Here is a 16,704-nt window from a genome sequence, read left to right on the forward strand (position 1 = left end):
TTGAGACCCTTTTGATACAGTTTGATATGGTTGCAGTAAGTGGGTGAGGAGGAATACCTCCAAGTGTAAGACGTTCCAAAAACAAGACATTTCCTGTTGCCACCAGGGGGCGCTGTGATTTTAAGTCATGATTTCTGTGTAGATGTCATCAGGTCGGGACTCTTGTCTTACATGTCTAGTTTGGACTCGATTGGACCAAATATGTCTGAGATACAGAACCTCGTGTTTTGATGGTGTGTAATCAAACTTTGACGCCACGCCACGGTCACACCGTGTGACGAAAAATTCACTTCGGGTGGGGGAGGGTTGGTCCGGGTCACCTGGTGGTCTCTGTCTCATGGTTCTTGTAGGCCCTAACCCCATTTATATTTGAATTTTTGAAGCTTTTCCACCATTCAAAACGACGTAGCTTGCATAAGTCAGCTTTTGGCCTCTTTGTGTTGTCCTCGGTGAGCGTTGTGGCTGGTATTTATGCAATACTAGCTGTTTTTTGATGAAAATATTGTCGGTTCTGCAGGAGCACTGAAAATTGCGTCTTACTCCATATCTTGCTCACTAGCGCCCCCATCAAACTTATATTTAAGGCATAACACAAACACATACAAAAACAACAGACCATGAGATGAAAAACATACATAAACCCCGACACCTGACAAGAACCAGGAAAAGAGACATTTCTCTATTGCACTTCTGTCCGTCCTGGGAGAGGGATCCCTCACATGTGGCTCTCTGAGGTTTCTACCTTCTTTTTACCCTGTTAAAAGGGTTTTTAGTAGTTTTGTCCTTACTCTTGTTGAGGGTTAAGGGCAGAGGATGTCACACCTTGTTAAAGCCCTATGAGACAAATTGTGATTTGTGAATATGGGCTATACAAATAAAATTTGATTGATTGATTGATTGATAAACAAACAAATCACAGCCGACTTTTCAGTTCTTCTACCGCTGAAAGCCACATGTTCACATTCACCTCTTTAGTCCCATTAATACGGGCTGTTGATAGTTCCATATAAACAACATCAAGAAAAGATAAAATCCACTGCTTGATTGTCAAATTATGTGGAGGCTTCCAGCACGCTGCCACTATTTTCTTAGCGGCTGTTAGACCAGCAAGAAGGAGTCAGGTAAGTCCTGCTAACAAAATTATAATGAAATTGTTGGTGGTCGGGATTCCTCGAAGCCAATTTAATATTAACCTACACCTTGCTCCAATCAAAACCAGGAACGAGTCCCGGGAAATCCACACTCCACACCCGGTCCAGCGTAAGTGTTTTGTAGGAGGCTTCCATTATATATTGATATAGGGTGGAAACCATGCCCTTCGAATCTCCTTTAGTCATGAACATCTCGTGAAGCAGATGTGTAGGCAATGGATGCTGCCAGGGTACGCCGTGTGCTTTAAGGGCTGCTCTAAGCTGAAGATAAAAGAAAAAGGATGGGCCTGGCAAATTAAATTTGTACTTGATGTCCTGGAAAGAGCGCAATCCATGTAGATCAAAGATATCGCCTAAGAAATGAATACCTCCCCTGTCCCACTGAGAGAAGGTAATTGGTCTACCTCCTATCAACAATTCTTTATTATTGAAAATAGAAGATTGAAGATGCCATCTGCAGGAAGAATTTACTTCTTTTCTACTGAGCGCCTTACCTGAAACAACTGGGATAAAATCGGACCACATCGTAGTTGACATTGCCTCCCAGAGATGTTCGAAAATAGCACATCTGTCAAAGACCAAGGGTGCCCCATTCCCTCTTCCATTGCTTGCCAATAAACTGCTGCCTGAGAATCAAACCATGTAACCAGGGGTCGAAGGGTGAAAGACCAGTATTACATTCTAAAGTTGGGTACTGCTAAGCCCCCGTCTAGTTTGCCGCGCTGAGAAGTGGAAGCTTTCAAGCGGGGACATTTCCCATTCCAAATGAATTTGGAAACAGCTGCATGAAGCTTATCCCAATAACCAACAAGGGGAGAAAGAGGGATCATGGAACTGACAATTTATTCTGGGCAACACATTCATTTTGATAATTGAAATTCGTGCTTGTAGTGAATTAGGTAATCTTGACCATCTTTCTAGATCACTCAGGACCTTATTCAACATCTCAGGGTTGTTGTGTTGTACAATGCGGTTTAGTGAGGGGAATATTTCAATACCTAGGTACCTAAAATGTTGAACACAAGTAATGTTAGCAGGTAAAGCACAAAGTAAATGTCAGCACTGTACGTGTCCTAATAACTTGTGATCAGTGTTTATTGTTAAAGCGTAAAGTGAGCGCATGTCAGAGTGAGTGAGGAGGAAACAGACTCCGACATAGACTCAATCACAGGACAACAAGGAGGACATGCTACAGAAAAGAGTCTCTTTTGTGTCTTCCACCTCCTACACCTTCAATTTCTGCTGTTGTGAGATTCTCGTGTTTTTTACCTTTTGGGGCCGTCCCTTATAACTTCTCTGTTCTGCACATCGTTCTCTTCATGACAAACGGATGTCCTTATTTGGAGAAATAGAGGCGTGGCAGTATGCTAATTGCAGAGAGCGGACTGTTGATTTAGACTGATTCTGATTCACAAAAATACGCGTGGTGGTGAGAACAAAATCGGCTGGTGCAAACGTGTCATGAATCCGGCGGCGATTTTGCGCACACACTTATTTTTTGCGGAGAGTAAGAACATTTCTGCGCACACGTTGAACATTATGGATTTTGAAAAAAAAACGTGACATCTACATTTTGGTTTAAAATCCTATCAACACCAAATTTTGTACACGACATTATGAGTTTAAGATAAACAATTCTGTAATAAATGAGCAGGATTGGTCAAAAAACTTGAGCGCCATTAACCAAAAATCTTTTGGCGGAGCTTAACAGGACATTGGCCATAACTCATCAACATTTCCTCCAATCATCATCTAACTTGGTAGATATGTTTGTCTCGTGTCCCAAAACAGGCGGAGCAAAGCAGTTAGAGTTTTGTCCATAGGGGGCGCTAAAATCTCCCAAAATCTATAGCGCAGTAACCACTAAATTAAACGTCACCATATTTAGTATGAATGCTTGAGGGGCAACTACAAACTAACATCTAAAGTGCTGAATCTATAGGTGGAAGTGTGCGTGACCTATCAAACATTTGCATATTTTGCGGGATTTGTTCGACATATTTTTGGCTAGAAACATAAGAAATGCTACATCCATTGGGAATGAGGTAAAAGTAATGCCCAAGAAATTTCAGCCCAATTGGCCACATGGTGTCCAATCATCGTGAAACTAATTAAATATGTGTATACCATATTTTAGAATAGCCGTGTTTAAGCATTTAAAGGTTTTGCACATAGGGAGTGCCAAAAAGGGGTAGTCCTCCAACCAAAGGGTTGTCTGCTCAAATCCCAGCCCATGCCGAAGTGTCCTTGGGAAAGATGTTGAACCTCGAATGGCCCCTTGCTTTGGATAAAAGCATCAGCTAAATAGTGTTATGTGCTGCTTCCTATTGAGCAAATTAAGGCACGAACACTTGCATGTTTTGTGCTTGCGGCTATATTTATGAGCTATTTTTTCTTTTGTTCTTCTTCTTATGTCCTGCCATCTTCTCTTACTTTCATCGGTTGTTCTTTTTGTTTTACCCACAGCATTTAACTTCTCGCAGATACTCTTCCATATCGCATTTCTTTGAGTCATATTAACATTTCTTTGCTGTAGCCCAACAATATGTTTGTTTGCCTCTTCCACTAACACCTCCAATTCCATGGCATTCAATTTCGCTTTGCGCTTGTGGTCACTCTGCTCTCTGTAACCAGTAGCGTCATTAGGTGTTTCAACCTTTTAATCACAAGACACCCTCTTCTAAGGCAGGCCCACCACAGGTTGATCAGACCTGGGTGCATGTCCCCAGCATCTTGGGGCCCAATTGGGATCTTTCCTCCTGATCCAGAGCCATTGGCTGTGTGTGATGTTTCTTTTCTGGTCTGGCAGAGGGCATATAGATTACTTATAGATTGTCCCATCTTTCCCAACATTGACACGTTCCCAACCGGTCCCAACCTGAAGAAATGTATTCGCCAATATGTAGGTACAGTGACAGTGGAACCTACTGGCAACATGAAATAACAATTGTGTGAATCATTATTTGACCTTTATGAAATTGTCATGGTCCAATCAAGACTTTATATCCAGCAAAACGACATATGTCTCAAACGGGTCCTCCATTGCGGACATGTGAAGTTATACAAAATGTGCAATGCATCATGCACCACCAAGAAAATTAAATAGTATCTAACTCTTTTAGTGTCCGGTGGTTGGGAAAGTGCAGTGTCAACCAGCATCCATAACATGAGGTAGCAATGCTACTTGCAGCTAAAACAGACATTTATTTTTGTAAAAAAAAAAAGACTAAAAGAAAAAAAGAGCATTTGCAGTTAAGAAATAAAACTCCCGTACAAAGTTAAAACTTCATTTATTTATCACATTACATGCACAATGTTTTATAGACAACAGATAGAGCCATCTAAAATAATTACATCAATAATCATCTATCTCAGATCACCAGTGCAAATAGTCATGTCATTAGGACTAAGGACAACTCCATACAAGAAAAACTGACCCAGTTTACTATGTTTAACAAATATTTACATTACATCTATGGGATATCAATTTTGCATCATGGATGTAAATATATTCATATATACTGTATTGAATCTCAGGAAATTAATAACAGGGAAATTGTTATGGTAACACTTTAAAAACTGTTACACATTCCTTAGACTTGCCTAGAAGCTCCATGGAACATTCCCAGACAGTGATGAAGGTTCTACAGAATCAGAACATCAGCATGAACAGATTTACAAAATAAAAAATGGTAAATAATGACACATTTTGTGTCGATAAATTAATGAAGAATTTATCTATTACATCTTTGTTACAACGTAAGATCTAATGTGTCTCAAGACAGCCCTACATAATGAACCTGTGCTTCAAGTTAAGCAACTTCACCACACTTGGATAAGTCTGGATCTGTCTCACCCACAGCACAGGAAAAGTTCCTAGAAATTTCCAAAAGAAAAGCTCAGGGTAGCAGCTTTGTGCTGCTCTAGTTAAAATATAGTGGAGACTTTGAGACTGAATCTTTGCACTCATCTCTTGAGATGAAGTGAAAAATAAAACTCCACTTTAAGTTACTTCTAAAATTATTTTTTAAGTGTGGAATGGGCTCACCGTTGCCTCTTCGTGGCTTGAAGGGGAAAAGCTTAAACAGCCATAGTTCTCACCTACCTGTGAGTTTTTCTTTCTCTGGTGTCAGAGGGCAGTAAAGAGCCAGTATAGAAACCACTCGTGAAACTTTACCTAGACAAGTGGCACAAGCTTATTCTAAGTGAGCCTGTCCCAAAGAAGGCTAGCAACAAGCCTCATGGCTGACTATGACATTATTCCACTTATCTATCACAAATAAGAAGTGGTGAATTTGAAATCTTAATAAAGTGAGAGTTTAACTTCAGAAGTAATATTATTTTCTGAAAAAAAGGCAACTGATATGATGCTCTTGTTCAAGAGTAAAATCAATGTGTTAAAAAGTTTAGTTCTATTAAGGTGACCAATGGCTACTGTTATCTGATCCAGTGGCAAAGAAAAAAAGCAGATTTAAGTAACATGCAGGCACTAAATAATCTATAACATTTTCATGGTCAATTTAAGATTCACATTTTCTGGGCTACAACATTTCAGGCTGAAAAGTCATTCTCGTTAAGAGCAACACAACAGTCAGAATCATAACAAGGGCATTTCTAATGGGCAACATCAAATGACATGCAGGCTGGCATCTTAACTATATTGTGCATTCCTACACAGATTTGTCTCTGACACTGAGTTGTGTCTCCAAGAGAACTGCCTTCTTTACTGTCTATCTGTGTTACGGGCAGTGGGATGTAAGTGGCATATGAGCACTTAAGTAAACTTTATGCAAGACTTTGTTCTGCATGAGGTGGCATCTTTGCCCTCCTATTTATCGATCTGTCTCCTGCTGTGCTACCTTCTAAAGGAACAAACCCACATGTTAAATGTGGTTCCTGACCTTTAAACCTCAGACATATCAGGTTTATTGTTGTACACATGAACGATTCCATTCAAGGTTGGAATAATATCAAGCTATTATATTATTGGCCAGATTAACAAAGGCGATGTCATCTTTCTGTGCCAGAACTGTAAAAAACATCACGCCAATTAAACCAAGAATGAGATGAGATGAACAGAGCTTTACAGGTACTTTAGAGTACCTTACAGGAAATTATTTCTTCCAATTACATGAAAAACATCAGCTGCTCCTTGCTTCTGTTTCAATTGAAAATAATGCTGGTAGGACTGGACCAACCAGATACATACATAAATGAAATGACAAATTAGTCTGAATAATGAACTGCTACTTTTTTCAGGAATGCAGTTGTGTGATATCTCAGCAAGAATCAAATAAAGCTTCAGTGTAGAATTCTAGAAGTGAAGTTGCATGTTGCAGCTTTAAGAGGATAGCAAATATTTCTAGACTCTTGCTTCTACTACAGACTTTGGATAAGATAAGTATGTTTTTTCCAGAATGTTTTTAATTTAAGAAGTTAGTAACCATAGTATTGGGGGTAATACAGAAGGTGCAAGATTTGCTGACATTATGGAAAGTCTGCAGAAGAACTGCTAGACAAGTTATCCTTTATACAAGAACACAAATCCAGATGAGAAAGGTTCAAACGTTGGAGGCACTTCAATAGATTTATTTTACAGAAACGTGATCATTGTGTTTAACTGCAATTGTACCTACTGGTATCTGTTCCAAGTGGTTTTCAGGATAAATTTGTATGGCAGCACATGTAAGAAGACATCACTATAACAATTTCTGGCCAAAAAGATGACTAACCCAGTCTGCTCTACACCTAACTTAATCAGAGGTTATGTGGGATATCTGCACAAGTGATTAGGTGGATTGTGCTTATCATTACATGGACTGTCAGGAGTTTCCCTGCCTTCCCTCTGGATTAATTTAGGTTCTAATGTCAGGTTCCTTCAGGGTCAACATTTATTTGTGCTGGGCCAAGACGTCATTGAAGACGTTAAGGAGGATGTGAGCATGGTACTCCTTAAAAACCAGTGATGGACGGAAACGGATCGATCGATCCCCACACCCTCCAAGGAGGACACCTGTCAATGAAATACGCTATTACTATATTGCCATACAGTTCAATGACAGTCTTCTGTCTGTCACCCAACTTCACATGAATGTTTGTGGTGAGTTTATTTTACACAGAACCAATCACACATTTTCAGACCAGGACACTTTGTGACGTGGATTGGGGCAAACCGGGATCAAACTGCCAACCTTCTGGTTAGTGGAAGACCCACTCTACCTCATTAGATCCAAATTTTATTTGTCATATGCAGTTAACACAGGTTCAACATTACAATGAAGGGTGTTGGACAAGAAGAAACAGGTCAGCTCAGCAGTGCAATAGTTAAATACAAATAAAAGCAAGGTAAAAAGAGTTTGCTATAAAAAGTAAAATGCAATACAATACAAAACTAAGAATATATACATTGAAAGGTACTTGAACTTTAAGTGTATGGAGTGTGTGTGAATAGTAATTTACACATGTGTATGTGTAGTTATTGCACCGTGTGTGTGTCAGTTCACATTTCCAAATAAACAGGCAGGAAAAAGACGTGCAGAGGGTTATAAGTTACGAGTTGACTACAAGTTTAGGGAACCTGATGGCCCGATGGTAGGAACTGTTGTAAAGTCTGGTGGTGCATGCAGCCCTGCTCCTGTACCTTCTGCCAGATGGTAACAGAGTGAACAGTCTGCGTGCTGGGTGGCTGTGGTCCTTTATGATGTTGATGCAGACACCGGTGGTGGTAAATGTCCTGCATAGCTGGGAGACTGTTTCTAGAGATGTATTGTGCTGCCGCTACCAATCTCTGCAGGGAGTTGCGGCTGTGAGCAGAACAGTTTCCATACCAGCTGTGATGCAGCCCGTCAGCAAGCTCTCGCTGGTGCGCTGGGAGTTTGTGAGGACGCTGGCGTTCATGCCAAATTTCTCAGTCTCCCTAAGAAAAAAGCTCGCCGACGAGCTTTCTTGACCGGTGTCTGTTACAGCCGCCCATAACAGACAGGTTTAATCATCATCAACATCAAGTGTGCTGAGATGAGATCAACATGAAACTTATTTTACTGTAAAAAAAACTGCAGTGAAATGGTTTGTGGAGAAAAGTATTGATGTATATTGTGCAGTCATGAGTTTTTGGCATGTGTCGAGGGGTATAGATGATGAGCCTTCTATTACTTCTATTCCAGCTGTATTAAAATACCTTGTTCATGTCATGCTCATTGTATTGCCAGGGAATTCCGAAAGCAGGAGCTAACCTGCAGGGTTTAACCATGAAGAGCCACACTGTGACCTGAACTACAGTACCCACTGAAAATGAGCGGGTGCCACAATGAATGCATACCTCAAAATCACAAGAATAAGTAAAGATTGAATGGTGATGTGCCTCATACCTTTGTCTCTGGTCTTGAGCAAGATTCTGTTGCGCGTTTCATCATCACAGACATCAATGGCACAGAAGGTCCCCTGCCCTCGAGCGCGGCTCAGTATGCCAGGGTATTGAGCCTGGGGGTTAGATGCATTTAGCCATGATCACACACATTACAGTCATATTCACACAAAGCATGATCAAAGGAAACTACAGTAGGCCCTTTTATGATGGATACACAAATTAACACTGATCACAAAGCCACAATGGTATAATACAAATATAAACATACAAATTCTGATATTTTAGAGGTTAGGGATAAGGACGGATTTTCTTAATACGGCTACTATTATATATAATCCTTTTTGAGCTAGTATCTTATTGATATTCTCTTTATTGAAAATTATACTCTGAACTTTAAAGCTGCAGTGTTGAACAGGCCCTCACACCTCTGGATATGTGTTTTTTTTTTTGCCATTCACACATATATTCATACAGTGCATCTATGGGCGGCATGTTTTCTAAGAGAAAGGCACAGCCGTCAGGGGCAATTAGGGGTTCAGTGTCCTGGCCACTTCAGCATGCAGATTGGGGACTGGGATTGAACCACAGACCTTCCGGTCAGAGGACAACCCGCTCTTCCCCATGGCCGCAATGTGGCTCTATTGTCTTGCACTTGCTTTCAGTGTGGGGAAAGGCAGAGAAACTTGATTGGTGGTCACGTTTGGGTGAACATATGCTCAGCATCCAGAAAACCAGACCACCAGCAAATTCAATACGATTTTTCATTGTCTAAGTCCATGGAGAGAAGAATCAACTATAGAGGTTTGGTGCTTGACACTATAATCAACAGGCCTGGATGTGGGGGATTGGGTGTGTCTGTGTATGTGAATTTTTGTAGTAGTTGTATATTTTTAATATGTGTATGTGTATGTGTATGTGTATCTGTTTCTATTTCATATTTCTTTAATAAAATTGTCTAGAGTTACACGCTGCTTTGTTGTTCGCATATGTGTGTGTGTGCAGTGGAGCTCAGCCCTGCTGTTGAGCAAAGAGGAGAAAGATACACAAAGCTAAACTTGTGATCATAAATTTAGACCATAATATTGGACATACTCTGATTAACTAAACATTTTTCAGAATACAATCAGCCTACAGCAAACACTGAGTGAAAATGAGGCGAAGGACTGCATATTTAATATGAAGATACTATGATTTTCCAAAATATGTGAGAAACACAGCTAGTGGTCTATATTTGGTTCATATTTTATTACTCATGTCATGATGTTATCTATGCTTATTTGAAATGGGTCACTTTTTGGTAGAATTTGGGCAACCTGAACAGATGAACAAATAAACATATGCCTACCTACACACACAATTAAGTACCTGTAGCTCATAAAGACCATTTAGCAGAGTTTTTCCAGAACGGGTAACCTCCTCCAGAAGTCTTCCTCTGCGAATGACATTGAGAACCTCAACTAGGAACAAGTTCTTTGATGGATCACCCATCCATGTGTTAAAGATGCGGTATCCCTGAAAAATGAGAGCAGATACAAAAACAAACATGTTAAACAAAAACATGTTAATAAAATATGACTATCAGCCCATATAAAAATCTTTTACAAGTAACAGTTTAATGATAGTGGCATAACACTCCAGTAAGCTAAAGTTGACCAAGCATTTATGACTCATGGCATTTTCTACATCAAAGTCAACTGTTCTCAGTACATCAATAATTACAATGTGTAAGTGTCATTTTCAAATTAATCAATTTTCTTTGATTGATTGGGATTGTTGTTATAGTGCTTGCTCATTGTGGGAACGGTTGGGTTTATCTATAAATGTATGATCGTTACCTTAGTATGTTATGATTTGGCTCTTAATATTGAACTGAATACCTTATATTATAATTCATTCCTCATTTTGCCATGCATGTTTTTGTGTGAAGCACTTTATAACCTTGTTTAGATTAGTGCTATACAAATAGTTATTATTATTACTATGGGGTAGAGTGGACATTGCAGCCTGTATGGGCTACCAAAATGGCCAGTGTGTGGTCAAAATTCTTTTTGCAAAAAACATTTAAAATGGTCAAACCTTTTCAGCCTGTAATTCAGCCTTGTAGAAGAAGCCACCAGTCAGGAGTTTCTTGCTAAAGGAGACAATGTCAGCAGGATCTTCCATGCCCCAATGCTCATGGGCCCAAAACTTTCCTGTGCTGCCCCCACCGGTCTGGACTTCATCCACGTGGAAAGCACAGCCATGCTAGAGAGACAAAAGGTTGCAGACTGAGACATGGAAGTGACCAAGAAGAACAGATCATGAATGCAATTTGGGGGATGTGTGTCTCTGTCATTGACACTGTAGGCAGATCTTGAGAGGGAGGATTACTCACTTTTAGTTTTAATTATCAGGTCCACAACGATGTACGGGAGATCTGGATCCTGAGCACCAAAACTTTTAGGTCATGTAGCAGCTGGACTGTTTACATATCATATATACGGTTTGCACAACCCAAGTATAAAGTACATGCCAACTTGTTTTTATGTTTTTGCTGAATAACTTAATTTATATTCGGCTCAAAATGGATACTACCATTTATTTAAAAAGAAATCGAACTGTCAATATAGCAATCCACCTGGAGAGAGGGTAGTTTACAGTGATTTTAGAACAGCTAAAGGGGTTTTAGAATGCCCCTATTAACAAAGTTCCCCCTGTTAATAGGTTTTTTTGGGGGTAGTTTTTCCTTACTCTTGGTGAGGGTTAAGGGCAGAGGATGTAGCAGCTTGTCAAACTGTGATTTGAGAATATGGGCTATACATTTGATTGATTGATTATTACTCAAGATCCCGAAAGAAGTACCTTGAATGGGAAAGGAGAATATAAACTATCTCCATCAAATGTCTATACCAAATCCCTGTTCACTACTACTACTACGACACGATGCTGAAAAGCAACTGGTTCATCTCTGGCTGTGTTTAGGAGACCCCGGTGGCATCGACATGTGCCACAAGCAGTTTGCATGCTTGTCTTACTTCAACATATTCCTACAGCTCCTACACATGCAGAGCAAAGGTCAACATTGGGGAAGATAGGTGTAAATTGTGAGCAGAGACGCGCACACACACACACGCCCCCCCACAAACCTGATATAACACCCATAAAACATTAGACCTCTTAGAACCAAAGCAATGATATTCAAGTGGAAAACAATAGGTAAAACTTACACAAATATGTGTAATGTGTTTCCTGTCATCCCTGTTACTAAGTGGACAAAGACAAGGACAATAGAAATGGGCTTTCAGTTCATACCATTGTAATTCAAACTGTATTGTGCTGTATATTTTGGACATGGCCACTCTTAATAGATGTGATCACCTTCCAATGTTAGGGTGTTTCATGATCATCTGAGTAAAACAATATATCAGAAATTACCTCTCATATATGTATAACATAGTTCTAATTAGAAATATAGTACTATGTAGTTATTTGTGTGTCTGTCACAACAAAAATATCAAAACATTAAGGAGAAAAACAGTCAGAAAATATTTTATTATATAGCCTGAGATAGAGCATTTTTTTTTGTCTTTATTTCATGGATATTTAAAAAGTGGTGATTAAAGTTATTTTAGATTTTAAAAAGGCACAGATTTCATGGGATGACCAATAATAATTTCAAAGATTTTTTTCTTTATAAATGACCAGAGAACACCCGGCATGCTGCCCATGGACATTTGGTCGATAAGTCTTTAAACCTGTCTATTCGGCAGCTTTGGAATCCATGATAGGTCAAGTGAATGAAAATAAAGTAAATGTCGCAAAAAGCTCAACCATAACTAGTATGGATAAAACCATATACAAGTGAATTTACACTTAGGGGTATTTGCAATTATTTTAACAATCTGATTGTGTCCTTGATGCACTCACGGTCAAATGACATTGTAATATAATGCAGTTTAATCCACTATTGATTATCCAAATATTACTTCATTGTACAATGATGATGATACTTTGCCAAGGGGAAGCTACGATAATTTATTACTCAGAATTGATGAATTTAACTGCAGATAGTAAAGCAGCATACCTTTCAATTTGATGCAACTGAGAATGCGCACAACAAGAAATCCTTTAAAAGGATCTGTTGCCATAATGATAACTGGTACCTTGCGTGCAATGTTGCGGAGGCTTTTGAAGAAGTTGGGGGAGGCGTGGTTATCTCCACCTTCAGCCTGGATCGGTTCAATTACAATCCCTGCCACTGGTTTCCCCTTCTGTCTCCACTTTATGATCAGGTCCTCCACCTGGTTATGACACACACACACACACACACACACACACACACACACACACACACACACACACACACACACACACACACACACACACACACACACACACACACACACACAGACAGACAGAGAGAGAAGAAGTCGGTAGTAAACATGGAGGACACAGATGTGAGTGTGGGCGGCTGTGGCTGAGGGGTCGCGATCCCCAGTCTTCCCCATCTGCATGCCGAAGTGTCCTTGGGCAAGATGCTGAACCCCGAATTGCCCCTCATAGAACAACAAAGTGCTGCCAATAGATGCACTGTATGAATGTGTGTGTGAATGGGTGAATGTAAAAAACTGTACTGTAAAGAGCTTTGAATGGTCATCAAGACTAGAAAAGCGCTATATAAATACAAAAAGAGTAAGAGTGTTTACGGTTTCATTTTTCTTTTGATACGTTTTCAAACACAGACCGGTTACGATACAAGCCCTCAGGTTCTGCTTGTACAGATGTATCACCTGTACTTAGGAGGTCTAAAACGTCACAGTCCCACCACTGACTACCTCCGTCGCAGCTTTCTAAGTTTTATTTAATACGCAAAATTATGAAGAATGTTGATCTAGAGTGACGCTAAAGTTGCATTGAATTCCAATATGGGTCACATGGTCACAGACTGAGGTCACATTTCAAATTAAATGGAAATGCAAATCTTGTGGAGAGGTGCTGACACATGTAGTTGAAAGTAGCCCTCGACGTCCTGAAATTTTGGATCAAATCTGTTTAATTGAAGCCATTCATGTCCCGATCCCACCACTCCTGGCTCAGACTCTGCACCCCCCTTCTACACATACACAGCTTACCTCCTCCAGACAACGAGCCTCCTCCTGTGCATTCTCTTTGGCAAACTCCTCCAGTGGGTACTGCAGTCTGGGGAACGGTGCGATGGGCCAATCAAATGATGGCACATCCAGCTTGTGGATTGCTTTTGAGTGTGTTGTTGCCAAAGCACCTGAACAAGATGCAAATATTTAGTTAGCCACAAATCTATAATGTCATAACAATCCCTCAGCCTCATAATTTCAATACTTATTCATCATGCAGTATTTCAGGAATCCTTCAGGTATCCATCTATATCTATTAATAAATCTCTCAATAGTACATCTATGTGTAATCTTCTATAGGTCTCTGCTCTGTGTCAAGCTTAAAGGAGAAAATAATTTCCTTTCTTGAAAGGTGACTGTAACGAATTAAGGAGTAAGACCTTAATTTTCTTCATTTGATTTCAAAGCTGCAGAGCACTGAATATGACTTTGATTTGTGAATATGTAAGCAATTAACAAACCAATGGTTCTTCCATGGAAACCTCCCATGAATGACAAAATACTGAGGTCTGGACAACCTGGGGACTGAGAAAGAAGGACACACAGATGAAGAGAGAGAAAAACTCATTAACAAAGAAGAACACAATGTAAGTAGAAATCCCAAAATATTAGAATAAGTAGTGAGATTTCTTTCACCCACCTGGTTAATCATACAGGTGCTGAGGTCTTCATCAGATGCTGTGTCGGTACCTCGTTCCTTGTTCTACAGCAAAAGCCAACACAGTCAGAACCTCAAACATTGATTCTGAAGATGAATTCACATTTGGTTTATTGAGATAATATTCAAGTTCTAATTAAATCAGATATTTTTGTTTGGAAAGAAGAAACTCAGTTAGTAGTTGAGTATTCTCTTATTCATAATGTTCCATTTAAAAAAACTAAATACTTTATTGGAGGGATCTGCAGTGTAAAAACATGGAAGTTTTCAGAGTTGATGACACAGTGTAGATTTATGCAGGTCTCATGTGTGTAACAGCACATCAGAGGTTATGTTGGAATGTGGAACCTCACGGTACATACTCTAATGAGGCTCAGCACTCCACTAATGCTTACATGGGGAATTTTATTGTATATAATTTTTCATCCACATCACTGATGGAGACTTCTCCTTGACCCTCTCCTGTTGCAGTTATCGATCCACTTGCCGTGACAAATTCTTTAAAAAAAATCTATTGAACCATTTCTTGTTTATTTCAATGAAAGTGCACAGCTAACCCTATCCATCCAAACTAAATGTCTAACCCTAACCCTTAACCTAATTCTAACCCTAACCCTAAAACCAAGTATTAACCCCCACACAGTCCATTAAAGGGAGGTCACAAAGTGAGGACCGGCCAAAAGCTCCTCACTTTCCCAAAATGTCCTCAATCCGTAGGTTGTAGACTCAAACTGGTACTCACAAAGAGAGCTTTACAAGAGCATGCACTCACCCACATGCACAACAATAATATATTATACAAATTAAAAGCAGTGTTATGAAATCCATGGTGAAAGAGTTGAGAATCTTTTAGTAGAGTCTTCAGTTTCATTTTAAAGCTGCAGATTGAGCTGCATTTCTTAATGTCATTCAGAAGGACGTTCCACTGAGTTGTGGCTTTCACACAAAAAGCTGACGGACTGCCTTTGGGCAGACAGCTTTTTCAAATGGGCACAAAACAATCTCTTGCAGATATTCTTGTACATATTATGGACTCCTCTGACAGACTGTCTCTGATATGTTTAAAGTTTGCCAAGTTGTATTTGATGGTTTTTATTATTTGTATTTTTTTTAAAGTGTGCCCTATGAGACAAATATATTTTATTCGATATTTTTTTGCTTGTAATATTCTGAGCATTGCTATAAGAGAGCCTGTGACCCAAGCATTTCCAGCGACTGGCAATGAAATCAGCACCCATGGCGACAATTAACGTTTGGTTCAGTCCGATAGTTCAATAAAAAAAATTAAAAAATCTAATTATTAAAATGATCTGACAGGCCAGATATCTGACAGGCCACCTTTTGCCGACCACTGGCCTAAACTATGTTACCCAAGTGACATTTAACACCGTGTGTATGTTCACTCACTTACCCTGTACCAGATAAACATTGCTTTGTAGGCATTCTCATTTGAGCAAGAGCCACAGGCCATGGTCTGAACACGAGTCATTCCACTGGGAGCAACCTTAGAGGAGGGAAGACAAAAGAGGGAACACTAACTAACCATTGTCTTAAATGTTCAGAATTTTCTTTTTGTGTGAGAGAGAGAGACTAACTGAGAGAAGACTTTCAGTCAGTTTGTCTGGAAAGTTCTCAGGTGGCAGGATCCCCAGGGCAGGTCGGTTCACAAATGCACTCTGAAAAAGAGACAAATAAATGAATGAGTCGGCATTAAACTGTAGATAAAGCCAGTAGCACCGGCACCTCAGCTAAAGTGACTAGAATAATCTGTGTAACCACCACCAATAACCAGGACAAAAAGATAAATAGCTCCTTATTGACAACTACACAAAAGTTAAGTTAAATGCATGTGCTTTTGTTGGTTTGCTTATGGTTACCATGTTTCAGACCTCCCATAAAACATATTTACTATCTAATTACTTCTTACCAGGTTTTACTAACCCTTTAATAAATACTAATATATCAAGAAATGTTTGTCTGTCTGTCCTTCAATTTTGTTTAAAATTGTTTGTCAATTTCAAATTTGATGGGGGTAATTCTGTGAACCCAAGGAAGTGCAGTATATTGGGGGAACCCTTTAATGAAGCTAATTACATAAATTATCTTTTATGTGGTGAGGACATACCAGATTGTTGGGATCGGCCATCAGTTTGAGAAGAGCAGGGTGGTTGTAACCTAATGGAAGACAGAATGGGAGTGATAAAGATGGAAGAGAAAAATATTAACATCTTTATTTTTGGATTATCAGTAGCAGTCAATAGGTTCTGGGTTTAAAATTATTTTCTCTACAGGAGAAAGAATTGATCCTACAGCTTTGTCATATATAACAGATAATCTAAAATGGCCACTGAGACTATACCTGCCTGTTTTATATGTCAAGAGAGACCTGTAAGACCT

The 16,704-nt window shown here is 39.5% G+C and overlaps 1 protein-coding gene across 3 annotated transcripts in view; it reads right to left on the reverse strand.

Annotated features, from left to right (window-relative positions):
* Positions 1 to 6,780: 6,780 nt before the first annotated feature.
* Positions 6,781 to 16,704, reverse strand: part of abat (4-aminobutyrate aminotransferase) — a 45,539-nt gene continuing 35,615 nt past the window's right edge. For all 3 annotated transcript variants that reach the window (XM_034594513.1, XM_034594514.1, XM_034594516.1), the window contains exons 6-16: positions 16,433 to 16,482; positions 15,903 to 15,983; positions 15,719 to 15,811; positions 14,290 to 14,352; positions 14,111 to 14,174; positions 13,629 to 13,777; positions 12,660 to 12,797; positions 10,594 to 10,761; positions 9,883 to 10,029; positions 8,519 to 8,630; positions 6,781 to 7,164 (exon numbers count right to left, since the gene is read on the reverse strand). In XM_034594513.1, coding sequence (XP_034450404.1) covers positions 7,043 to 7,164; positions 8,519 to 8,630; positions 9,883 to 10,029; positions 10,594 to 10,761; positions 12,660 to 12,797; positions 13,629 to 13,777; positions 14,111 to 14,174; positions 14,290 to 14,352; positions 15,719 to 15,811; positions 15,903 to 15,983; positions 16,433 to 16,482 — 1,187 coding nt within the window. In that variant the 3' untranslated portion in view covers positions 6,781 to 7,042. The remainder of the gene's footprint in view (positions 7,165 to 8,518; positions 8,631 to 9,882; positions 10,030 to 10,593; positions 10,762 to 12,659; positions 12,798 to 13,628; positions 13,778 to 14,110; positions 14,175 to 14,289; positions 14,353 to 15,718; positions 15,812 to 15,902; positions 15,984 to 16,432; positions 16,483 to 16,704) is intronic.

Source organism: Hippoglossus hippoglossus, chromosome 8, assembly GCF_009819705.1.
Source record: "Hippoglossus hippoglossus isolate fHipHip1 chromosome 8, fHipHip1.pri, whole genome shotgun sequence".
In the NCBI taxonomy this organism is placed as follows: Eukaryota; Metazoa; Chordata; class Actinopteri; order Pleuronectiformes; family Pleuronectidae; genus Hippoglossus; species Hippoglossus hippoglossus.